At 44.1% G+C, this 27,722-nt stretch overlaps 1 protein-coding gene across 1 annotated transcript in view; it reads right to left on the minus strand.

Annotated features, from left to right (window-relative positions):
- TRAPPC9 (trafficking protein particle complex subunit 9) overlaps positions 1–27,722 on the minus strand; it is an 815,095-nt gene that overhangs the window by 655,911 nt on the left and 131,462 nt on the right. Inside the window, exon 13 of the mRNA XM_073632292.1 lies at positions 8,708–8,834. Within this exon, the coding sequence (XP_073488393.1) occupies positions 8,708–8,834 (127 nt within the window). The remainder of the gene's footprint in view (positions 1–8,707; positions 8,835–27,722) is intronic.

Consider the following 27,722-nt stretch of genomic DNA (forward strand, 5'->3'; position numbering starts at 1 on the left):
AACTTTCTAGCTTCCAATCGGGGACCCTCATTCTGGGCGGCGACTTCAACATACCCTTAACCCCCTCCTTAGACACGTCCAACGGGGCCTCCTCTCTGTCCTACCGGGCACTAAAGTCGATCAAGCAACAGTTACATAATCTACTTCTTCATGACACCTGGCGTACATTACATCCCAAAGAAAAAGACTTTACCTTCTTCTCCATTCCACACAATAAGTACTCTAGACTTGACCACTTCTTTCTCTCACAAACTGACCTCTCATGCCTCTCTACAGCCACCATAGACCCGGCCATACTCTCAGACCACAACCCCATCTCCATGACCTTACGTTGGGGCTCACCCAACATAAAGACACGCATTTGGCGTCTAGACAGCTCTTTACTAACGGACGAGATGTACATTCAAAGACTGACCACTTGCCTCTCCAACTTCTTTCAAGAAAATGCTACTCCTGCCATAACACCTACAATCACATGGGCGGCTCACAAATGTGTCATCCGCGGAGAACTAATGGCCATAGCTGCACACCGAAAAAAACTTACAAACACCCGCATTGAGGAGCTAACGGCCCGTATCCGCGCCCTAGAACAGACACATAAGGCCTCCCTCTCTATCGCGTCAATAGATGACCTCTCCCAGGCTAGAGAAGAACTCTTAGAAACACTGACGGCAATGGTTAAAGGCAAGTTCGCACTGTCTCAAAAACTTTATTACGAATTCGGCAATAAAGCCGGTAAACTTCTGGCGAGGGCTCTTCAAACCAAGAAAGCCTCTCGTACAGTTCACAAGCTTATCAACCCCAATGGAGAGGCAGTGGTCACCAATGAAGGTATTTCGGCGCAATTCGTCCAATATTTCACGAACTTGTATAACCTTTCACCTACTCAGACGACAGGCACAGCGGAAGATCGCACGAAAACACTTACTGACTTCTTAACACAATTTGGCCCTACCCCGCTCTCCCCTGAGGACTCACATACACTGGACCTCCCAATATCTACTAACGAAATCCTCGAGGCCTTAAAACAAATGAAGACAGGCAAAAGCCCAGGACCGGATGGCCTCACGACAGCCTACTACAAAACATTCCCGACTATTCTTGTACCACACTTAACAAAAGCACTTAATGACCTTACAACACCTTCCACCGCTCACAAAGATTTACTGGAAGCCCATATCACACTTATTCCAAAACAGGGCAAAGACCCCACATTAGTCCCCAGTTACCGCCCCATATCCCTTCTCAACGTGGATTTAAAGCTATACGCTAAAGTTCTTGCCAACCGCATTCTCCCCTTTATTCCATCCCTTATCTCTCTTGACAAAGTAGGTTTTGTCCCTGGCCGAGAGGCCAGAGACAACACCACAAAGGCACTCAACATTCACCACTGGCTTACTACAACCACTACAAAAGGATTCTTTCTCTCCCTGGACGCAGAGAAGGCGTTCGACCGGGTCGCGTGGGACTACATGGAAGCCACCCTGCGGGCAGCTGGCCTTCCCCCACGTATGCTACAAATGATCCTAGCACTATACGCCTCGCCGACCGCTAGAATACGGATTAATGGCGGCTTGTCGAGCGCCTTCTCTGTGTCCAATGGGACCCGCCAGGGATGCCCCCTATCACCCCTAATTTTCATCATGACGATAGAACCCTTACTCCGCAAACTGAGAAATAACCCTGCTATCAGAGGAATTGACATACGACAAAAGCAATATAAACTAGCGGCCTACGCCGACGATATCTTACTCTTTCTGATGGGCCCTATAACGACTATCCCTAACCTCCTGGCGGACTTTGCTCTTTTCAAAAACTTATCCAATCTTCAAATAAATTTTGAAAAATCCAAAGCCTTAAATATCACCTTACCGAAGGAAACGGTAGACCTGTGCCGGAATAACTTTCCTTTCATCTGGGAAAGATCTGAAATCACATACCTGGGAATAAAGATTACCACCCATCTAACAGACCTGTACACCAGAAACTTCCCCCCGCTGCTTAGATCCATCCAGGATGACCTAAAGAAATGGAATCTAGGCTCATTTTCTTGGATGGGCAGAATCGCAATATTAAAGATGAATATTCTTCCAAGACTTCTATACCTCCTCCAAGCCATCCCGATTGCACTACCACCTTCCCTCTTTGCCTCCTACAGACTTCTCTGCAGGACCTTTGTGTGGGCCTCCAAACATCCACGCCTTAGCTGGGATAGGTTAATTCTTCCCAAACAAAGGGGGGGTCTGGGTCTCCCAGATCTCCAAAAATACTATTGGGCCTGCCACCTGACCAGACTGGTGGATTGGCATGTCCACCGTCCCTCAAAGGATTGGATCACCCTGGAAGCTTCATTCGCAGACCTCCCCACTTGCAACGCACCTTGGATAACCCACGCAAATGTTCCCAGAGAACTCACCTCACACCCTCTCATTGGTACCACACTCTCTCTTTTCAAAAGAACTTGCAAATTACTTGCCCTTTCGACCTCGCCAGGCCCCATGACCCCTTTGGACAATAACCCAGACTTCCCCCCTGGACTCACCTTAAAAGACCCAACATTGGATTCTCTCACCTCGCAAGCTAGGGCGCAGAATTTCTATCACAATGGGATTCTCCTCCCTTTCCACACCCTCTCTGTCAAAATGCCCAACCATGACATACCCTTTTACAAATATTTACAAGTGAGACATTTCCTTCAATCATCCAGACAATCATCCCTCTGGCACAGAGATCTCACCCAATTTGAATCTCTCTGCACTTCTACAGAACCTCAGGGTCACCTAATTTCTGTAAACTACTCCCTTCTATTCTCAGGTCATAGGGTCAAAGAAGACAAAATTATACAACAGTGGGAAAAAGACCTGACACTAGACCTCACCCCCACGGAATGGGAGCACATATTCACCCTCATGCATAAGGGCTCCATCAACGTCACGACACAGGAGAATAGATACAAATTATTTTCAAAATGGTATCGGACCCCCGACAAGATACACCACTTCCACCCTTCAGTCCCTCCGACATGCTGGAGGTGTAATGCCTCTCGTGGTACCCTGCTCCACATATGGTGGGAATGCCCCCTCATACAACCATTCTGGTCAGAAATCCATCAGCTAATCTCTCAAATCACCACTTACACCCCAGACTTCTCCCCTGCCCGCTACTTATTGCACCACACCCCAGGATCCCCCGGCTCCTACAAAAAATCTCTAACTTTACATCTGATCAATGCAGCCAACCTGTGTATTCCCGCACATTGGAGACGTCCCGCCCCTCCCACGTTAGAGGAATGGATCCACAGGGTCGACAGGATAGCGAATATGGAACAACTCATTGCCCAAGCCAAAGACACACCCACTAACTTCCAGATCACCTGGGCATGCTGGCTCCACTACAGACAGCCCCAAACACGCTCGACCTCTTCATCTTCACCCCCTCCTCACCCCTGAGAGCTCTCTGTGGCCTGTCCCCTACCGACCCCCCCCTAACACCCACTCTATCCCCTATTACCCCGTTCTCCCCACCTCAAACGACATTGACCTGACATACTCAGGCGCACAAGATCTGATCATAACATTTTCTTACACACTCACTACCCTTCCTTTTTCGCCACTAATAGATCTCCCCCACACGACCGACACTCCTTAGGCTTGGCCTGAGCTTCGGATGTATTTAACCTCTTTTGACACATCCACCCGTCACTCACCAGACCGTTATAATTAAGCATATCTCATGTCTCTCCCTGTTCCTCCCTTTTCGTTCACAGCGAAGGTCCCATTTAGGGGTGAACGTAATCGGAGGTGCTCACAAAACGTTCTGAACCTCCCCCTGCACACTACATCCAATCTCATCGAGCCAACACCCATAGTTTGTACATATATCAATATTTACTTCATTACCTACCAGGGCCATACGCCCGTATTCACTCTCTATCAACTGCTCTTGTATTCCCTGTTTTTACCTATCAAAGCCTATTGAAAAAATGTGACCTGCTTCACTGAACTGTATGTCAAACTCTACCTGTTATTCTGTGAAAATTTTCAATAAAATCTTTTGAAAAAAAAAAAAAAATAATGTGATTGTCAGAAACAATTACTTAAATAAAAATATTTGAATTAACTCCAAAAAAAAAAAAAAAAAAACATTTTTTGTAATATTTTTTGTTTTTGTCAGCCTATAATAAACAAAGGAGCAGAGTTGAGGAGAGGCATGATAATGACGTCGCACTCTTCGACTCAGTTAATCAGAGGAAGCTTTGTATTAATTCACAGAGTACAAAGCTGCCTATGAATGGATGAGTGCCGCTCAGACCGACTCTGTATTGTTCTGGGTATGAGATGGGAAGCCTTACAGCCAGAATCCAGTGCTGTGTACTGTATGTAGCTGAAGCTACATATAGTTCATACAGGGCTTTGAGACACTGCAGCAGTTAGTGAAGGAAATCATTTGTTTGGACCATCTTGGTCCACACAAACTATCTAAAGTGACAGGAAACATGGAAATCAGCTTCAAAGTTAGCAGAAAGCTTACCAAAATTCCCACGTGGAAATTTCACTATTGCATACCAATCAAATTATCCCCTTCTTATATTACTGCTCTCCTACACTTCTAGAGCCGATATCAAATCCTCTGGATTGGTAAATTAACTGTCATTAAAAAATAGAATTTTTCCAAAAGCTACTTCATTTCTTTTTATTGCTTCCCATTCCTATACCTAATCTCATTCTGTGAATACTCCAAAATAAATTATTAAAGTTTATATGGGGCTTGACCCATCTCAAGGGTATTAAAGCTACCCAACATAAAACTAGTGGTGTAACCCCCTACCCCAGGAATCTTATACATCCCTATCTTTAGACAAGTTCTCGATTTCTACAGATAGATGAGGTTATTTCCAGTTCCAGTGATGTCTTAGCTTTATTATACCCTGCTATCTCAGTTCCTGAGGTGTTGTCATTATTTGATGTATCCCCCCTATAACTCTGAGAAAAGCTAAATAAGGAATTAAAAAAATAAAACTAGTGGTGGCCTGAGAGTGTCAATTTTAATTATTATAGAGCTGATCACATAGTACCATCGGCCCTTTTAGATTTCGGAAATCCGAATCCATGCCCCAGATGACATCAGTTGTGACGTAATGCATGGGAAGGGCCAGACATTCGCAACATCATCAAGCTGATAATGTTTGTGAGTATCATTACTTTGTTTTAATAAACCACTGGCTTTTACGGATTTATGGTTACCTGGCTTTCTCTCCATGATTATGGTCAAGCTCGTAGTCTTGGAATGATGGGAGTGTCAGGGCTGGGCTCAGCCCTTCGTTCCCTGAGCTGGGAGCTCAGCTGCCGGCTAATTGCCAGCTCCTATCTCTCCACAGGTACTCAGCTGCTGATATCCTGCTCGTCAGTCCTGCCTACTTAAGCTGTTCAGCCCAGTGGATCTCTGCCTTTGCCTTGGTCAACATCACAGAAACATTCTCCTGCGATCCTGTCCAAGACTTGCTTTGCTGACATCCCTTCTGGCTCCAGATCCTGCTTGCTGTTCCACTACATTGATCCCTTGCTCCTGGCTTGGCTGACTATCCGTTCTGGTTACTGAACTTTAGCTATGTTTTGACTACGTTTGTTCTTTTTACTTTTATTATTAAACAAGTGTAATTTAACTGTACTTCTGTCTCCGCCTGATTTCATGGTTTCTGACAGGTAGTTATTGCTTAAAGATGCCACCTATCTGTGGAATAGCACGTTTTTCTGTGATACAAGTGCATTTTGACTTATCATTACTTAAGAGGTCAAATCCAGTAAGCGTATTTTGGATTGGATGGTGAAGGTGCACTGAAGTGGTGTCCTTATTTACTTTAGATAGGTCCGAAACCCCTACCATAAGCATAGATAATTAGATGCTTATGGTAGGGGTTCAAACCTTTTAGGTCGCAGCTTTTGTTTATCTATATATTTTCATTTATTTATTTATGTGTTTGATTTCTCCATTTCAATAGTCACACTTCCCTTCACCAGCAGAGTAATAAGGATAAGCGTAGGATTTTAACCATTTTTTTTACATCCTTATTTATCTTATCTCTCTGGCACGGGCTCTCATTACTGCGTCTTTGTTGTCCCTGGAGGGGCCTGATTCCCACAACCATTCACTTGGCACTTTATTTAGGATTATTATATTTGGACTTCACTAATTTAGCACTGTATAGTGGACTATCTATCATCGACCGTTTGTTAATGTATGATTTTGTTTTTCAAATTTTTGGAGCATTTTTGTATAATGGTAGGTGGGTAGGAGCAATCAGTGTTCTCCCTCTATGATAAATATGTCCCCCTTAGACTCCTCCACTCTCCTCCATTTACAACTCACAGTTTCACCTCAAGTAAAGACCCCAGCGGTCTAATGGCGCTTCAGGTAGATAAAAATCATGAGGATACTATGCAATTCCCAATCTTCTCCTTGGAGCGTCAGACACGGTAGAGGTCATGCAGTAATGGTGGTGGATAGGAACAAGCAGTGTTAAATATGTCCTACATAGACTCTCTCCTCCATAGAAGATAAAGGAAATCCCCATAGTGTAGTATTTCAATAAAATCTAATTTATTTCACAGCAATTTACATCTAAAATTGGAATTATCAGCATCTATTATCTATCACTATCTATCCAAAAACTTCCGGTCTCAGCCACAACCGGAAGAACATCATCACCTGACGTTCTACTTCGGGTCGCGGAAGTTTTTGAACAGATCAATGCTGATAATTCCAATTTTATATGTAAGTTGCTGCTGTCAAATAAATTTGATTTGATTGAAATACTACACTATTAAGATTTCCTTTAATTTCTATGAGTTGTAAATGGAGGTGAGTGGAGGAGTCTAAGTAGGGCATATTTAACATAGAGGGAGAACACTGCTTGTTCCTATCCACCGCCATTACTGCATACCTCAACCGTGTCTGACACTCCAAGGAGAAGATTGGGAATCGCATAGTGCCCTCATGATTTTTATCTACCTGAAGTGCCATTAGACCGTTGGGGTCTTTACTTGAGGTGAGAGGCTTGGGCACACTTGTGGTGGATTACGGATGATGGTGGAGGAGATTGTGACTACACATTTATAATGGAAGCTTATTTGCAATTTTGATAATTGCACTTTGTAATGCACGTCTCGCTGACATTGAATGTGCAAATGTGTTCCTAAAAAGGTCTATAGTACTGTATGGGACTTTAATTGTGCCTCTAAGAAGTATAAATAGATGAAAAACAATTAATGATGAAATACATCATTTTGTATGTCGCTGACATTGAAGATTCTGTGTGCACATGTACTTTTCTGCACTTTTATGAATTTTGGATTTTTATTTCTGGACTTGAAGTTTTACATATTTAATCAATTGCACCTGCCTTTTATTACACTGAATACTGACTTGACGTGGAATTCACTATATTGATTTCTTTGATTTGTTTATGCATTGTTCTATTCACATTTATTGAGTTAGCGCCACATATATCTTAATATAATAACCAATGAGGAACTTTTCTCAATGGAAAGGGAGGAGGAGGAGGAAGCGTGTCCCCATCGGATCATCTGTACTGCTGTTCTGCCTGAGGACCCAAATCTGTTAACCAATGATGTGCCAAAAGACAGGAAGAGGATGGGGCATCCCTATAGTGAAGATTTCTCCAGGATCCAGCAGCCGGAACAATGTAGGACATCCATTACAGGTAAGTGATGTGACTAGCTGCAGAATATTTTTTTTTAGATAACTTCAGCTTTTTTGTTTTTTGAAAAGTTTTATTTATTGCTTTTTAACATAACAAGTATACACAAGACCCACACACAAAAAGAACTATTTACATTTGTTCAGCACTGACTCTCTCCTCCTTCCAGACCCTCACTCAGTGATAGGATCAAAATAACGATAATAAGGCCACATTTTCCTAATGACAGTTAATAGTAAGTTTCAATATGTCAAATAGTTACATACATGTTAAATGTCACAACCGGTGCCTTCTATTAGGTGCCACTCAATCCGCCACCGTAGTTTCACTATGCATCCAACTGCCCCACACGTAATCAAATTTCTGTGGTATGCCCCTGCTAATGTATGTAGCCTTGTATAAAGGTGCAGCCCTTTTAATCACCCCCTTCCACGCTGATACAAATGGAGGATTGGGCTTTTTCCATGATAACACTATAATTTTTCTAGCGTAATTAATTATGATTGTCAGCAAAGAACGAGTTACTCTCTTTGGGGCTAGATTGTCTACCAGACCCAAAAGGCACACCTCTATCATGGGCTGTATATTCCTGGCGGTTACTTCTGCTATACATTCTGTGACCCCCTTTGCAAAAAGCTTGGATGTTTGAGCAATTCCAAAAGATATGCATGAAATCGACAGTGAGGGAACTGCACCACAAGCAACTAGGTGACTGGGTAGGGAAAATCTTAGCCAATCCAGCTGGAGTAAGATATATACGATGCAGGAATTTAAATTGAATAAGTTGGTCCCTAGCAGAGACTAATCTAGTAAATAACTTCAGCTTTTAAAATAATTTTTTTTTTTTTATAGTAAGTAGCAAAGGGCAACATATACAATTTTTTGTCCAATGATTTCCAATAAATTGACCACTAGCCGGTAGTTGATTTCTTACTTTCAGTCTTTTTGAAGCCATGTGACTTTCTTAATGTAGTGTAAATGAATACTCACCATTGACAGTTATCTGGCCAGTGGTTCTAGGCACGCCCACTAGTGTTACTGGATAGAGGCCGGACTCTGCAGGGAGCGAAAGCGCAGCCGGGAGGGACTCAAACTCCACGCCGCTGGTTAGAAGCCCCTGAAATATAACCAGAAAGAAGTCTGAAGGACCGCCAGCAAGAAAGAGCGTTAAGTATACATAGTTACATAGTTAGGTTGAAAAAAGACACAAGTCCATGTAGTTCAACCAATAAAAAATAACTAAAGAAAGATATATATATATTTATGTTTAAGTTCATTTTTTTTCCCTCAATGTACACACAGTACCCCATATTGACAGAAGAACACAGAATTGTTGACATTTTTGCAGATTTATTAAAAAGGAAAATCTGAAATATCACATGGTCCTAAGTATTCAGACCCTTTGCTCAGTATTTAGTAGAAGCCCCTTTTGATCTAATACAGCCATGAGTCTTTTTGGGAAAGATGCAACAAGTTTTTCACACTTGGATTTGGGGATCCTCTGCCATTCCTCCTTGTTGGTGGACAGCCATTTTTAGGTCTCTCCAGAGACGCTCAATTGGGTTTAAGTCAGGGCTCTGGCTAGGCCATTCAAGAACAGTCACGGAGTTGTTGTGAAGCCACTACTTCGTTATTTTAGCTGTGTGCTCAGGGTCATTGTCTTGTTGGAAGGTAAACCTTCGGGCCCAGTCTGAGGTCCTGAGCACTCTGGAGAAGGTTTTCGTCCAGGATATCCTTGTAATTTGGCCGCATTCATCTTTCCTGTAAACTTCCTTCTGTAGAGCTGAAGCACAAGTCCTTGCAGAAGCAAACTGTGGACTTGGCTTTGAGGTAGAACCAGTTGAAAGCACACAAGCTTCTGGTTTTAATGTGAATTGTTAGACAGGACAAACAGCTTGCCGGTCATCACCCTTTCATTTGCTTCTTGCTGCAAAGGCCAGTTATAGGTTGGGGTGGTTGCCATTTGCTTGTACCGTTGGTTATTTGGTGAGGGGGCACACTGGACACCTTTGCTCTCCTTGTGCTATTGCTGAGTGTTCAGGGCGCCCCTATACATTTAAGGAGGGGTGGGCTCCCTTCAGTCATCCCTTCCCTTATTCTATCAATTATTTTATATGATGTGCTCCAACTTTGGAGGCTCTCAATCTTTATAGAATTAGGACTACAGTACACTTGGGTGCTGTGAAGTGGCCCTGCAGCTTAAAGCGGAGTTCCAGCTTTTTTTTTTTTTTAAAGTCAGCAGCTACAAGTAATGTAGCTCCTGACTTTTAATAAGGACACTTACCTGACCAGGGAGCCCACGATGTCTCCCCCCCCCCCCCCCCCCCCCCGGCTGATTTGTCCACCAGCTCGGGTGCAGGCGCTGCCATTCCAAATAAGGGAAACCGGCAGTGGAGCCTTCAAGCTTCACAGCCGCTTTCCTGCTGTGCATGCGCAAGACACGCGGCGCTTTGTGAATGGCTAGCTCGTCTTCTGGAACACACACAGGTCCCAGAAGGCAGCAGGGGAGAAGGAGGAGGGCAGAAGAGGACGTGACGTACTGCGCCGCGGCTGGGCTAGGACTTAAGCAAATTTATTCTTTCTAAAAAGGTAGGAAAGAAAAAAAAATAGATATCCAAAAATGAGGGGTGGTCTTTAGTTTAAGACCACCTTGCAAACGTGGGTGGAACTCAGCTTTAAGCATATATTTGCAAATGTGTGCAAACCAAACAATACAAGGTCAATTTGCTTTATTGCAGGCTGGTTGGTAAGTCAGCTGGGAATTTTTCTTTGTTGTTTTTTGATACACACTTTTTTCTTTGAGCAATAAGAGCAGAGTCCCTTCACCAAGAAAGGATAGACTGAGCTCTTCAGGACACCAGCCGATGTCCCCTTTACACACACACACACACAGTTGACTCTCTATAGCACCAGAGCAGTGGCAGCAGCCCAAAAGTCTCTAAGATCTCTCACAGCAACCTTTACTCACAAAATGCCCAGGGACAGTTGGTTGCCTCCTTCCTACATCCATGTGACACCTTTCTCTAGTGATACCAGACTGGATCTACAGCAGACAGTCCCTCAGTCAGCTCTCTGTAGCCGTTCCCGTGAGCCGTCGTAGATGTACGTCGGCCCTTTAAGCGGCGATAGCAAGCGCACGTGCGCCCGCTGCACTGCGGAGGAACCGATGCGCATGGCCGGCGGTCACGTGCAATCGCGGGCATGAGAGCCAGAACAGGGACGTGTGCGTCTGTAAACACACAAATCCCTGTTCTGTGAGGAGAGGAGAGACAGATCGTGTGTTCCTACTAGCTAGGTACAACGATCTGTCATCTCTGATCACTCCCATCCCCCTGCAGATAGAACACACATGAGGGAACACAGTTAACCCCTTGATCGCCCCCTAGTGTTAACCCCTTCCCTGCCAGTGACATTTACACAGTAATCAGTGCATTTTTATAGCACTGATTGCTGTATAAATGTCAATGGTCCCAAAAATGTGTCAAAAATGTCCAATCTGTCCGCCATAATGTCGCAGCCCCGATAAAAATCGCAGATCACCGCCTTTACTAGTAAAAAAAAAATAAAATAATAATAATGAAAATGCCATAAATCTTTCCGATAGTTTGTAGACGCTATAACTTTTGTGCAAACCAATCAATACACGCTTATTGCGATTTTTATTACCAAAAATGTGTAGAAGAATATATATCAGCCTAAACTGAGGAAAAAATGTGCTTTTTAAAAAAAATTGGGTATATTTATTATAGCAAAAAGTACAAAATATTGTGTTTTGTTTTTTTCAAAATTGACGCTCTTTTTTTGTTTATAGCGCAAAAAATAAAAACCGCAGAAGTGATCAAATACCACCAAAAGAAAGCTCTATATGTGTGAAAAAAAGGACATCACTTTTGTTTGGGTAAAACGTTGCATGACCGCGCAACTGTCAGTTAAAGCGACGCAGTGCCGTATCGCAAAATATGGCCCAGTCATTAAGCAGGCAAACCTTCCGGGGCTGAAGTGGTTAAACAGACACACAGCAGCCTTCAGGGCCACCCTCCCTGGGACTGGTCAGAGCTGTATAAATATTCATGCTGCTATTTGCATTGCTTCACACCTATGTTCCAGAGAATTCTACTGTTTTCTGGAAAGCAAAAGAAACAAACCAGCAGCAGCTGAAACACCAAACAAGCCTAACTAATCACATGCAGCTACACTGATTACAGTGAGCACAACTAAATTTACATAACACAGCAATTGCAGGCACACTGATTACAGTGACGCAAGCTAAATTTACCTAACGGCAAAAATACAGCTTCACCGAACACAGTGAGCCAAAACGAAATCTACCTAATCCTAGCAACTATCTAGGAGGGTGCTACATAAGTTCAAATGTAAAAAGCCCCTTGCTGTGAGAATATGAATTAACTTTGCAGCAAAGAGAGTTATTGCCACATACCAATGCTGATAAACTAGGTCTGAACTTGCAAGCTTTAAAAAAAATGGGTTAAATGGATCGTAATAGGGTTAAAGTAGATTCAAATGCAATCATTAAAATCTTACATAAACTTTAACCACTTAAGGACCGAGCCTCTTTTTTTAGATGTGTTGTTTACAAGTTAAAGTTAAAAACAGTTTTTTTGCTAGAAAACTGCTTAGAACCCTCAAACAGTATACAATTTTTTTACTAACACCCTAGAGTCGTTGCAATACTTTCTGTCACATCGTATTTGCACAGCCGTTTTACAAGCGCACTTTTTTTGGAAAAAATACACTTTTTTGAATAAAAAAATAAGAGAACAGTAAAGTTAGCCCAATTTTTTTATATTGTGAAAGATAATGTTACGCCGAGTAAATTGATACCAAACATGTCACACTTCAAAATTGCGCCCGCACGAGGAATGGCGACAAACTTTTACCCTTAAAAATCTCCATAGGCGACGTTTAAAAAAAATTCTACAGGTTGCATGTTTTGAGTTAAAGAGGAGGTCTAGGGCTAAAATGATTGCTTTCGCTCTAACAATCGCAGCGATACCTCACATGTGTGGTTTGAACACAGTTTTCATATGCGGGCTACTCACGTATGCGCTCGCTTCTGCGTGCGAGCTTGGCGGGACGGGGCGCGTTTAAAATTTTTTTTTTTTTTCTTATTTATTTTACATTTTATTTTTACATTGTTTTTTTTTTTTTTTTAAATTGTGTCACTTTTATTCCTATTACAAGGAATGTAAACATACCTAGTAATAGAAAAAAAAGCATGACAGGACCTCTTAAATATGAAATCTGGGGTCAAAAAGACCTCAGATCTCATATTTAGATTAAAATGCTATAAAAAAAAAAAAAAGTCATAAAAAAAGATTTTAAAAAATGGCCCTGTAAGAGCTTTGGGCAGAAGTGACATTTTTACGTCGCTTCCGCCCTGCAATGTCATGGAGACAGGTGGGGGCCATCTTCCCGTCACTCGTCTCCATGCCCAGCCACAGAGAGGACCCTATTGTCGCACTCCGGTGCCCTCCGCCGCTTACCGGAGGCGTCGGCAGCGGCGGGCGGCGTCTGGAGGTTTTATATTCCACAATTACACATGAAGTTGTTCACCAATCAAATATCCACCTGTGGGACATTTAATATTATTATGGACTTTTTTTGCACTTCCTTACATGGATTTTTAATCGTGCACTTTATATGTTGTTTTTGTTTCACATAATTTTTTAGGTTTATGCAAGTATTTCATGACTCAGCACTGCACTTTCTATATCAATTATCATTTCAAATGTTGCCTTCAAAAGTTTGTAATCTGCAGCTTTCATGGAATAATACCTGATCCTGCCTTGAAGGTTCCAGTTCAGATACTTCCTGTTATAGGGTAATAACGCTCATTCCCTGTCACCCAGTTGTGATCCTGCATTGTCACCTTGTCGCATGGGCCGCTAATGAAGACTAATGCCCCGTACACACAGTCGGACATTGATCGGACATTCCGACAACAAAATCCTAGGATTTTTTCCGACGGATGTTTGCTCAAACTTGTCTTGCATACACACGGTCACACAAAGTTGTCGGAAAATCCGATCGTTCAGAACGCGGTGATGTAAAACACGTACGTCGGGACTATAAACAGGGCAGTAGCCAATAGCTTTCATCTCTTTATTTATCCTGAGCATGCGTGGCACTTTGTGCGTCGGATTTGTGTACACATGATCGGAAATTCCGACAACGGATTTTGTTGTCGGAAAATTTTATAGCCTGCTCTCAAACTTCTTGTGTTGGAAAATCCAATGGAAAATGTGGGATGGAGCCTACACACGGTCGGAATTTCCGACAACAAGGTCCTATCACACATTTTTCGTCGGAAAATCCGACCGTGTGTACGGGGCATAAAAGTGGAAGTTTCCGCACACATGGTCCACTGTTGGCACCATCCAAAAACTCGCACAAATAAAACGCAATGTAGCCATCGGAGTGCACGTAGACAGGAAGTGTCTGCAAAGAGGCTGTAGCACAGTGGTTCTCAACTCCTGTCCTCGGGACCCACCAACAGGCCAGATTTTAAGTATTACCTTGGGGGAGTTGCAGACTAGAATACTGCAATCACTGAGCAGCAAGTGATATCACCTGTGATGTATTTCAGCTATCTTGCAAACCTGGCCTGTTGGTGGGTCCTGAGGACTGGAGTTGAGAACCACTGCTGTAGCAGATGAGCAACACTGAGATGCAACAAAGGATTGAAAAAAGAGGTAAAAGCAACTAATTTGTTAGAAAATATTACATTTTATAAAATTTTATTAAAAAAAAAAAAAAAAAAGCCGACTGTATATGACACACTGCTTTTGAAAATGAAATGTCATTCAGTTGGGATTTATTTATATTTTAGTGTGACACAATAGTTTCCTTTACAACTTTTGATAAAACATTGACGGCGGCCCTGTGCGTATCATATGCCACCAACTCGGAGAGCCTTGACAAAAGCAGCGAGCGTCTCATGCTGGGTTTACTGACAAAAAGGAATACATCTGACACTCCATCATCCACCTGTTTAAACTCCGACAGTCCCTCTAGAACTGGTTAACAGAAAAAGTGTAACGTCTCATCTTGCCGGAGCGCCAGGAAGACGATTTGCTCTAATTAAACAGCAAAACATCCACTTGTGCTTGACAAGCCGTGAGAGTAAAAGGGGTGAAATGAGGAGTTGGGTGAATGAGACTTGGCAATCGTTCAAAAGATCGTCAGGATGCCGCTGTATGGTGCGAGGGCTCCAGGACTTGCAGATGGAGAGGTGGAAACAATCGAAAAGTAATGATGCAGTTGAATCACTGATGTTAAAGTGGTCCTGACACCAACTTAAAAAATGCAGGTAAAATAAGGTTACCAGATATTCAAATTTAAATCTGGTGACACCCTACTGACCACAGCAACAAAATCGCACCCTTATTTGTAGCCAAACCCATAAAACCACCATTTTTTTTTAACATGCCCTGAAAAGAAATAGACACATGGGGAATGATGCTGTCCGTTTAGTGCATCGTAGCAAACCATGGGTGTGGCCAAACTGGAGGTACAGTGGGAGGGGCTTAAAAGGGTATAGTTATATAAAACCTGAACCTATGCTGCTATGGGTAAGGGGGTATAAAACAAAGCGCAGGGGTCAAGATTAAGTAAAGCAGAGAGCCCAAGGGGCAGGATTAAGTAGAGCAGAGAGTGCAGGATTTATGCCGTGTACACATGGTCGGACTTTTCGTCTACAAAAGTCCGACGGACGCCGATGGACCAAAGACGGCTGACAATCCGATCGTGTTTGGGCTTCCCCGGACTTTCAGCGGACTTTTCCAGCCGCAAATCTGACGGACTTTAGATTTGAAACATGCTTCAAAACTTTACGTCGTAACTACGCCGGACCCAGAAATCCGCTCGCCTGTATGCTAGTCCGACGGACATAAAACCCACGCTAGGGAAGCTATTGGCTATCAACTTCCTTATTTTAGTCCGGTGCACGTCATCACGTACGAATCCGTCAGACTTTTGTGTGATCGTATGTAGGCAAGTCCGTTTGTTAGAAAGTCTGCCGCAAGTCCGCCAAAAGTCCGTCGAAAGTCTGTCGGACGGGCTGTCGGACTTTTGTAGCCGAAAAGTCCGACCGTGTGTACGCAGCATAAGAATTAGGGATCAGGTCAGTAGACAACAGAGACCAGTCTGCCTTCAAAAAATGGCAAACGCGAAGGGATCCAAAAAGCTATAGGAAAGTTTACTAAAAAAAATAAAGGAATAAAAATAAACATAAAGCCCTCAACTTTGTTAAAAATTAGCACAAAACTTTATTGGTATAGTTTGTGACCTTTTTTGCAGTACCACAATGCAAGGTTCTAAAAGTTAAATGAAATTTGAAAACCGAGTGCACTAAAACACTTCTAAACCACAACCCCACTATCCATAAACTCCCTTCCATCCCCATATCCCCAGTTACTCCTAAAATATTTCAAATTTAGGATGAGTATGTGTTCGGTAGAAATTGGCTAGCATCAGGACAATACGTGAGCGCCTAAATAGGGAGCAAATCGAACGAGACAAGACAGGCAACAGAAGCCACAAATATTGTTCTGTGTCTGGACAATATGTAAAAAGCTTGGTTAGGTAGCAGAAAAAGAGGGAAAGATTAGACAAGTTTTCAAGTTTTAACTTGCAATAAAAATTAGTGTGTATGATCTGAGATAAAATTTCCACAAGTATTGTTCAATGGCTGGACAGTATATAAGCAGCTTGGTTAGGCTTGATTAGACAAATTTTATATTGCAATTAAAAAAAAAAAAAAGAGTATCATCTGAGAGAGAATAGCCACAAATATTATTCAGTGACTGAGCAACATGTAAGCAGCTTGGTTAAACAATGCCATTGCAGGAATCAGTACATGTAGACAAAAAAGTAGTTGCAGGAGATCATTGTCAGAAACCATGAATCAGACCGAGACAGAAGTACAGTTAAATCACACTTGTTTAATAATAATAAAAAAAAGTGAACAGAGTAAACGTAGTGAAAGCATAGCCAGAGTTCAGGAACCGGAAAGGATAATCAGACAAGCCAAAACGTCAGGGAGTCAGAGAGGAGCGTAGTAGAACAGCAAGCAGGATCTGGAGCCAGAAGGAATGTCAGCCAAGCAAGTCCTTAACAGGAACACAGGAGAGCGTCTCTAGAGATGTGACCAGGGCGAAGGCAGAGATCATCTGGACTGGACGGCTTAAGTAGGCAGGACTGATGAGCAGGATATCATAAACAGGTGAGTGACTGTGGAGAGAAAGGAGCTGGCAATTAGCCGACAGCTGAGCAGCCAGCTTTGAGAAGTTAGGTCTGAGCCCAGCCCTGACAGTACCCACTCCTCAATGACCCCTCTCCCTCGGAGGACCACCAGGCTTGAGGGGAAAACGCCTTTGGAAATCACGGAGGAGGACAAGGGCATGTATGTCCGAGGATGAGACCCAAGAGCATTTCTCCGGACCCTTTCCAATGCACCAGGTACTGTATGCGCCCACGGAACCTATGGGAGTCAATAATGGACTGTACTTCATACTCCTCATGGTTCTCAACCTGTACAGGGTGAGGACGAGGCAAAGAGGTGGTAAAGCGGTTGCAGACCAAAGATTTTAATAAGGAAACATGAAATACATTTGAGATACGCATATTAGAAGGAAGGTCTAATGCATAAGCCACTGGGTTAATCCTGCGAAGAATAGGCCCAATAAAGGCCCAATAAACCGAGGTGCGAACTTCAGAGAAGGAAACGTGGTTGGAGGTTGCGAGATGACAGCCAGACCCTATCCCCAACCTGGTAGGATAGCGCAGGCAGGCGTCTGCGGTCAGCAAGGAGTCTGTACCCATCATAAGCATGTTGCAAAGCCTCCTGGACTTGTGCCAAAGTGGAACAAAGACCACGGTGATGCTCCTCTAATGCAGGAATACTCTGCAGAACAAATGACTCAGGCAACATAGAAGGTTAAAAAGCATAGTTCGCCATAAACGGGGACAATCGGGAAGCAGAATTCAAGGTACTATTGTGAGCAAACTCCTCCCATGGTAAGAGGTCTGACCAGTTGTTATGATGGTCAGAAATATAGCAACATAGGAATTGCTCCAAGGACTGATTGGCTCGTTCTACGGCCCCATTAGACTGCGGGTGATATGCAGAGGAGAAAGCAAGCTGAATTCCCAACTGTGCACAAAAGGCTCGCCAAGACCGGAACACAAACTGACGACCCCTGTCTGAGACAATCACCTTGGGTAACCCATGTAAGCAAAAGTACAAAAATGGAAGCCAGTTTCTTAGAAGTGGGCAACTTCTTAAGTGGAATACAATGACACATCTTTGAGAACCAGTCAACCACCATAAGGATAACTGTGTTGCCCTGGGTAACTGCACAATGAAATCCATAGACAGGTGGGTCCAGGGCCTCTCTCCATTGGGTATGGGTTGTAGGAGGCCCACTGGAAGGTGTCATGGAGTCTTATTCTGAACACACACGGAACAGGCAGCTACGAAGGCGGTTACATCAGCACGTAGACTAAGCCACCAGAATTGTTGGGAAATGGCCCAAAAGAGTTGATTCTTTCCAGGGTGGCCAGCAGCCTTGGGAGAATGATAAGTCTGGAGCAATGTAATTGAAACTAGACAAGAAAAGAGCCCATTGTGCCCTTCTGGGAGAAAGGCATTTAGCCTCAGACAAGAATGTGAGAGTCTGATGGTCAGTAAGTATGAGAACCGGCACAGTGGTACCTTCGAGGAGATGTCTCCATTCTGTCAGGGCTAAAATGATCGCTAATATCTCTCTGTCACCAATCTCATAATTGCACTCCGTAGGTGACAATTTCTTGGAAAAGTAGCCACAAGGATGCATAGCGCTCTCAGAGGTAGGATGTTGAGACAGAAGGGCGCCAACTCCAGTCTCGAAGCATCAACCTCAAGTATAAAAGGTAATGTAGGATCAGGATGTGCCAACACAGGAGCAGAAACAAAGGTAGCCTTGAGACCCTCAAAGGCCTTAATTGACTCCAGAGGCCAACTCCGTGGGTTACCGTCCTTTCTGGTCATATCAGTCAGGGACTTGACCAGAGACGAGAGTTACGAATAAAATTCCGATAATAGTTGGCAAAGCCAAGAAAACGCTGCAGAGGACGTAAACCCGCAGGTCGCAACCACTGTAGGACTGCTGAAAGTTTCTCTGGGTCCATAGAAAAACCAGCAGTGGAAATTACATAACCCAGGAATTTAACCTGTTCACGATGGAATTCGCACTTCTCCAATTTACAATAGAGATTGTTCTCTCTTAGTTTCTGAAGCACATAACAGACATCTGTGTGGTGGCTCTCCAGGGACTTGGAAAATATGAGGATATCGTCGAGATAAACCCCAACACAACTGCAACAAATCTCAGAGGACATGGTTAATAAATTCCTGGAAAACTGCCAGGATGTTACAAAGGCCAAAAGGCATTATGAGGTACACATAATGGCCTGTTCTGGTATTAAACACAGTTTTCCACTCATCACTCTCCTTAAAGCGGAGTTCCATTTCTTTTTAAAAGTCAGCAGCTAGAAATATCGCAGCTGCTGATTTCTAAAATACGGACACTTACCTGTCCAGGGCACGCGAAATGTCGGCACCCGAAGCCGACCCGTCCCTCAGCTCTCGGGTGGAGGCGCCGCCATCTTCGGTAAGGGAATCAGGAAGTGAAGCCTTGAGGCTTCACTTCCTGGTTCCCTATTGCGCATGCGCAAGTCGCGCTGTGCAATCCCATTGGTCCCTGCTGTCTTCTGGGACCTGTGTGTCTCCCAGAAGACAGCAGGGGGGACGGAGAAGGCACCAGAAGTGGCGTAGATACCCACGGGTGGCTTGGCTGTCTATGCCCAGGAGTGGGAGCAAAATACCTGTATTAAACAGGTATCTGCTCCCCCCTGAAAGGTGCCAAATGTGACACCGAAGGGGGGGAGGTTTCCGAAAAGCGAAAGTTCCACTTTTGGGTGAAACTCCGCTTTAATCCTCACGGGATTGTATGCCCCTCTCAAATCAAGCTTTGTGAAAACCGTTGCTCCCTTGTGGCGGTCAAATAACTCCGTAATCAAAAAAATCGGATAGGCATTCTTAAAATGATTGAGACCCTTATAATCAAAACAAGGTCTCAGTTCACCACTCTTCTTCACAAAGAAGAAGCCAGCACCAGCAGGAGATGAGAATTTGCGGATGAAACCTCAAGAAAGTGCATCTGCAAAATACTCATCCATGGCCTTATCCTCCAAGAATGACAGGGGGTAAACCCGGCCACAAGGGGGGTATGGCACCAGGTTGAAGGTCAATTGCACAATCATAAGGCCGGTGTGGAGGCAAACTACCGGCTTGACCTTTGTCAAAGACATTGCTAAAATCGCGGTACTCCTCCGGCAGAGAGGAGAGTGAAGAGGTGCACAGGACCTTGGCTACCTTCTGGAAGCATGTCTTACTGCATTGTGGCGACCAGGAGAGAACCTCAGCACGGAGCCAATCAAAAGGGGGTTGTGCCTCTGTAACCAAGGATAACCAATAACCAGCGGAAACTTAGTTGAGGAAATGAACAGGCCTGCAGCCCCAGAGGCGATTAGAGCCTGTATCTCGACGGACGACTCAGCCCAAAAAGGGGTAAGCGAAACCAGGGGCTTATCAAGATAGAAAACAAAAAAGTTAGTGCTGCTACCCATACATCACATAGAAAGCAGAGCTCCTGGGTGCTCATTCCACAGTCGCTGGCTGAGTAGAGAAATGAGGAAAAGATGATCCGCACTCCGGTGATTGCTCTTAAAAAATGTTGTATTTATTAACAAGCCACAGTGACCAAACGCAAATGAGAACAGTTGACGTGTTTCAGCCTACAAGGCCTTAGTCATAACTACCAGGATAACTGGGGAGCAGTTGCTTATGATATATAGTGCTTTAACAAACTAAATGCCGCCAGGTTAGGAGTTTAACCTATTACAAAAATCTCTACGAAGTAGAGAGGAAGGGGGGTGAATAAGGGGATCAAGCACCCCATCCTAAGCTGGCCATACACAGCTCAGATTTTAGCCAATTCCTGTGAATCCGACAAAATTCAAGTCGTGGGTGACCACCCCAACACCACCCAGCTTGACAAACTTTGATTGAAAAACTGAAGGAGCCGGTTGGAAAAAAGTTGGCCAAACAGTGACTGCAGCCAATCATCTGCAGTAACAGTTTGGGTATTCTTACAGCCGTGAGTAACGGCTGTTGGAATAATATAGCCATCAGTGGGGATCGGGGATCCGGGATCCGTTCATTCTCACTACAACAGTCAGCAATAAGAGATTTCTCCATTCACACTGATTGGGGAATCTATGGATTTTTCTTGTTCAGATTGACTTTACTTTTTCAGCTGTTTGTGTAGCCTGAGCCGACAGCTGCCTGTGCATCCTGAGCCGACAGCTGCCTGTGCAGCCTGAGCCGACAGCTGCCTGTGCAGCCTGAGCCGACAGCTGCCTGAGCAGACAGCTGCCTGTGCAGCCTGAGCCGACAGCTGCGTGTGAAGCCTGAGCCGACAGCTGCGTGTGAAGCCTGAGCCGACAGCTGCGTGTGAAGCCTGAGCCGACAGCTGCGTGTGCAGCCTGAGCCGACAGCTGCGTGTGCAGCCTGAGCCGACAGCTGCGTGTGAAGCCTGAGCCGACAGCTGCGTGTGAAGCCTGAGCCGACAGCTGTCTGTGCAGCCTGAGCCGACAGCTGCGTGTGCAGCCTGAGCCGACAGCTGCGTGTGCAGCCTGAGCCGACAGCTGCGTGTGCAGCCTGAGCCGACAGCTGCGTGTGCAGCCTGAGCCGACAGCTGCGTGTGTAACCTAATCTGACAGCTGCGTATGAAATCTAAGCGGTCAGCTATGTGTGTAATCTGACCTATCCGGCAAGGAATGTATAAGATGTGAGTTACTGAGCTCTGCAAACAACAATTTTTATATCAATATATTTAATATATTTTTAATATCAAAGATGCAAAAGAGATGGAGGAAATGTGTAAAAAGGAGCTTAAAAACATTATATGCAAAGTTTCATATTTATCAAACTAAAAGATTTTTTTTTTTCCTTCACCATTATCAGTAAAAAAGGAAAAACATACAAGACCACCATACATTTCTCTTAAGCCCCCCAGTCCATCAAAACTGCGCTGAAATGTATTTTACCTCCAGGACTTTCATCTGCCAATGTAGAATCCTTCCCAGCTGTGAGAGAGCAACCGGTTAAATGGCAAAAAGCGAGATGGGAAAACAGACCTCCCCGCCAGCGATTCATAAGGAAAATGACAAAAAAAATAACTGAAATAGCTACAGAGGACTCTGGTGACAATGTCAGCGAAGCCATCTCCCTGGTCACTGTGACCCCGTGTGATATTTCCATCCTTGTCACAAACACAGGCAAGGAAAGTGCTTATATAAGCTATAACAAGGAATGACATCTATTACCAGGCCATTAGGACTGGTGACGTTCGCGTTCTAAGGGTTCGCGCTGAGCCCCTACGGGGGAATGAGGGTATGACTGCGGGCTATATACAGCCTCTGCTGGAGATAATCTGCTTTATTGGGCATTATTTTAACTTGGTTAGAAGTTCTGAGAATAGGAGGTCACCAAGGGATTCTGAAGACAATACAGGACAATAAAAAAGTGTCACAATGATGACCGCTACATTAACCGCTCCCTTGTTCACCGTATACAGAGATGCACCAGAATAGGTATCTCCGGTGAAAGCTTGGTCCCGCACTTATCATTAAACACCATAAAACCTGACAAGCAGCTTTATCAGGAGGCCCCAGAGCTTGAAATTACCCTGCCTGATATAGACCCCGGGAGAAGCGATTATTTATTATTAGCCTAACAGTTCTCCGTCGTATTCCATCATGCTGTTCAAACGTGGAGTCGCTAAGTAAGGGCGTTGGTAAGAAGTAAGATATAAAAGGATGTGTTTGTGATACAGCAGCCGGAGACGTGCAAGGACAATCAATTATACAGGCAAGGCTCAACTGCCTGCAGACATGTCCATTTCCTGGTGGTCTGCTATACCGGTATGCCTGGGCCCACATAAAAGAATCTGTTTAATGCAAAACTAGAATGGTTTTGAGTCCATTTTATTTTATTTTTTTAGATTTTAAATGATTGTTATTTATACACATATACAATATTTGCTTCAGAAATAAAAATCTGAAGTGCAACTGAGTTACAATAATATGGTAAACCACCCTCAGACCCCGTGCACACCGGGTTGTCAAAAAACTTCCTGGCCAGTGGACCCATATGCATTTGTACTCTCATTCATTCTTAGATTAAGACGGGAACATGAGATTGTACTCAGAAGTGCATAGGAATGAATAAGTATGCATGTGCAAGCTTGGCCAGGAGGATTTTGACAAGCAGCCCTGTGGTCTCATGAGTGATATCTTGCTGGATTGGGGACAGTTGAAAAAACAACTGTCAGGGAGGGCTAGGAGCAAGGGGACTACAATAAAACTGAGAAACTGAACCAATGGTATAACTTAATGCATCATGAAGGAATACCAGAGCACTATGGGTTATCAATAGTATAGAACAGTTGACCCATTTTGTTTTAATGCTTTTTAAGCTAAATTTAACATCCTAAAACTTGTTTTAAGATGTTTGATTGAGGACATTTTGTCCTTAGTTTTCACCATTACATTTTGCCTTATGTATTTCTTTATATATTGCAGTGAATACGCTGTACACAGACAATTACGAATCTCCTGAAGAAGCTATATATTCTAGCGAAACATGACGAGAATCACATTTTTGTATAGTAGTTATACTTCATTCTTTAATGTTTTGGTCTGATTATGCTATTTTAAAATAAATATCTTTTTTAACAAATGTATTAAATTGTCAGGGCTGGGCTCAGCTCTTGCTTCTCTGAGCTGGCTGCTCAGCTGTTGGCTAATTGCCAGCTCCCATCTCTCTCCACAGTTATTATTATTATTATAATAAAGAATTTATATAGCGCCAACAGTTTGCGCAGCGCTTTACAACATGAGGGCAGACAGTACACTTACAATACAAATCAATACAGGAGGGATCAGAGGGCCCTGTTGTTACAATCTAGAAGGGAGGGTCAAGTAGAAACAAAAGGTAATAACTGTGGGGGATGAGCTGATAAAAAAATGAAAATACAGTTGTTAGGTGTGGGTAGGGTAGGCTTCTCTGAAGAGAAGGGTTTTCAGGGATCGTCTAAAAGCTAATAAAGTAGGAGATAAGGGGACAGATTGGGGTAAGGAGTTCCATAGGATTGGAGAGGCTTTGGAAAAGTCCTGGAGGCGAGCATGGGAGGAGGTGACGAGGGAGCTAGAGAGCAGGAGGTCTTGAGAGGAGCGAAGAGTTCGAGTAGGTTGGTATTTTCGAGACTAAGCTAGTGATGTAGCTGGGGGCGAAATTGTGGATGGCTTTGTATGTAGTTAGTATTTTGAATTTAATTCTTTGGCCGAGCGGAAGCCAGTGGAGGGATTGACAGAGAAGAGTGGCAGACACAGAGCGATTAGTAAGGTGGATGAGTCTGGCAGCAGCATTCATGATGGATTGAAGAGGTGATAGTCTATGTAGAGGTAAGCCAATGGAGAAGGGAGTTGCAGTAGTCGAGGCGAGAGATGACCAGCGAGTGAATTAAGAGCTTTGTTGTGTCATTGGTTAGAAAGGGGCATATTTTGGAGATGATGCGGAGGTTAAAGCGGCAGGATTTGAACAGTGATTGGATGTGTTGCAGTTACCCAGCAATTGTTGATTCTGCTCGTCAGTCCTGCCTACTTAAAGCCGTCCAGCTCACTTGATCTCTGCCTGCGCCTTTGTAAACATCACAGAGATTTTCTCCTGCGTTCCCATTGAAGACTTGCTCGGCTGACGTTCCTTCTGGCTCCTGATCCTGCTTGCTGTACTACTACGTTTATCTCTGGCTCTCTGATATTTGCTTGGCTGACTACCCGATTCGGTTACTGAACTCTGGCTTGTTTTGACTACGCTTACTCTGTTTACATTATTTATTATTATTATTATTATTAAACAAATGTGATTTAACTTTACTTCTGTCTCGGTCTGATTCATGATTTCTGATAGTAGGCGATAGCCATGAATTCAGAAGATACAGTCAATCCACTTGTTGGAAATATTTTTTACAGATTGGATGAACAAGATCACTGCATGGATCAGTTTGCCATAGTGTTACAAACGCTCCTGAAGTCACACGGCTCACCTGGAAAATCCCACTGTGGCTGCTCCGGTTCAAGCTGAGTTGCAGGCCGTCCCTGCTGCTGTGCCAGTCTCTGTGCAGGCACCCGACTCGAGTATTACCTCTATAAGAGGTATGTCTGGTTCCGCTTCGCTTCCCCAGCGATTTGGGGGCAATCCAGTTCAATGCAGAGGGTTTCTCAACCAGGTTGAGATTTACTTTGAGATGCTGCCCCAGGCGTTTCCCACGGACAGAAGCAAAGTAGGTTTTGTGATATCTTTGCTTTCTGAGAGAGCCTTGGCCTGGGCAAACCCTCTATGGGAGACGCAAAAACCCAGCTGTTGTTGATTCTGCTCGTCAGTCCTGCCTGCTTAAAGTCGTCCTTCTCACTTGATCTCTGCCTTCGCCTTTGTCAACATCACAGAGACTTTCTCCTGCGTTCCTGTTGAAGACTTGCTCGGCTAACGTTCCTTCTGGCTCCTGATCCTGCTTGCTGTACTACTATGTTTATCTCTGGTTCTCTGATATTTGCTTGGCTGACTACCCAATCCGGTTACTGAACTCTGGCTTGTTTTGACTACGCTTACTCTGTTTACCTTATTATTATTATTATTATTATTAAACAAGTGTGATTTAACTTTACTTCTGTCTTGGTCTGATTCATGGTTGCTGATATAAATAAAAATGTCTTAGAGCCCTTTCACACTGGGGCGGTTTGCAGGCGTTATTGCGCTAAAAATACCACCTGCAAACTGACCTAAAACTGCCGCTACTGTTTGTTCAGTGTGAAAGCCCGAGGGCTTTCACACTGAAGCGGTGCGCTGGCAGGAGAAAAAAAAACTCCTGCAAACCGCATCTTTGGAGCGGTGTATTCACCGCTCCTGCCCATTGAAATCAATGGGGCAGCGCGGCAATACCGCGGCTATAGCCGCGCTATGCGAGCGGTTTTAGCCCTTTTTCGGCCGCCAGAGGGGGTTAAAACCGCACCGCTAGCGGCCGAATACCGCCGCAAAAACGACGGTAAAGCAGCGCTAAAAATAGCGCTGTTTTACCACTGACTCCCCCACCGCCCCAGTGTGAAAGGGGCCTTACTTTTACTATACGTTATAGTTTTTCATTGTTTTAGGCACCTTAAAAGTCCCTTTATTCCAATTTCTTTTTTTTTTTATTTAATTTGGGATGTGGTGGGATGTGGTGCCTTGCTCCACCTATCCTTGGCTGATTCACTTAACTACTCAATATACTTTAAAGTGGAACTTTATCCACAACAGTTTGATAACAATTATTGTTCTTTAACAAAAGAACATATATTCCACATTAATATTTAAGTTAACAAAATTTGTGTCTGCTGTAAATTGCCATTTGTCCAGTATTGTTCCTCTTTCTTCTTGCTGGAGGCTGTCATTTTGTTGAAATTCAGAGCAGTCATTTTCTTGAAAATGCCCCTACCCTCTTTGGTCTCAAAAATGTCACTTTCTGTAATTAAAATGTGTGTATTTTCAGCCTTGATTGTGAGTCTTGGCTCAGTTAGAAGGTAAGGCCCCATTCACACATGCGTACCTTTCAGGTCCGACTGTCAGTTTTTTTAGGCGGACCTGAACGGACGCTGCGTACAGTTCTATGGAGCGACAGATGTCAGCGGTGACATGTCCGCTGACATCCGATCCGCCCCGCTCCACTAAATTCAGACGGATGGAAACCCTATTTTCCATCCGCCTGGCGGATCGGATGAAAACGGACAGGCGGATCCATCTTTAAACGATCACCCATAGCAGAGAGCAGAGATCAGACAGGTCTGTCTCTCCACAGTGAGCAGAGATGGACCTGTCATCCACCGACTCAGCGGGGATCAATGGAGAGATCCCTGCTGAGCAAACGGAGTCCATGAAAATGGACAACAATGTGTGAAAGGGGCCTAATGCCGCGTAAACACGAGCGGACTTTACGGCAGACTTTGCTCGGCGGACGGGATTTCATCGGACAATTCGATCGTGTGTGGGCTCCAGCGGACTTTGTTTTCTCAAAAGTTGGACGGACTTAGATTTGAAAAATGTTTCAAATCTATCCGACGGACTCGAGTCCGGTCGAAAAGTCCGCTCGTCTGTATGCTAGTTCGACGGACAAAAAGCCACGCTAGGGCAGCTATTGGCTACTGGCTATGAACTTCCTTGTTTTAGTCCGGTCGTACGTCATCACGTACGAATTCGACGGACTTTGGTTGATTGTGTGTAGGCAAGTCTGTTCATTCAGAAAGTCCGTCGTAAAGTCCGTCGAAAAGTCCGCCGGGCAAAGTCTGCCGTAAAGCCCGCTCGTGTGTACGCGGCATTAGGCTGCAGAAGCTTTACAGTGCTGAAATTCATAGGCTGGTTGCCAAGGGAGGAAGGACAGAATATCGGGGAGATAAGATAAGATGCTATTCTTTTACGTTACCTCTTTTGTGTCTTCCCAGCAGCAGAGTTTGCCCTGTCTCTCCCTAAAGCCAGGTACACGCGGGCCAGGAGACATCGGCTTGTTTAAAAAAAAATAAATAAATAACGTCCGACATTCGGCCCGTGTGTATGTTGGATATGTGAACATGCATGCTGGAAAACCAGCAGCGCCTCCGACCGGAGCAGACAGCATTTTTTGGTTGTACAAAAAAAAAAAAAAAACTTGTAGTGTGTACCTGGCTTAATCTGTGTTCCCTCGGCACAGTCTGTCATTCCTGTTGTTTCCTCACCCCTCAGCAGCAGTAAATCTTGAGGCTATCAGATCAGCCGCTAGTGACTCACTGGTCTATGGGCACTCAGAGCAGGGCT

Source organism: Aquarana catesbeiana, linkage group LG05, assembly GCF_042186555.1.
Source record: "Aquarana catesbeiana isolate 2022-GZ linkage group LG05, ASM4218655v1, whole genome shotgun sequence".
NCBI classification, from domain to species: Eukaryota; Metazoa; Chordata; class Amphibia; order Anura; family Ranidae; genus Aquarana; species Aquarana catesbeiana.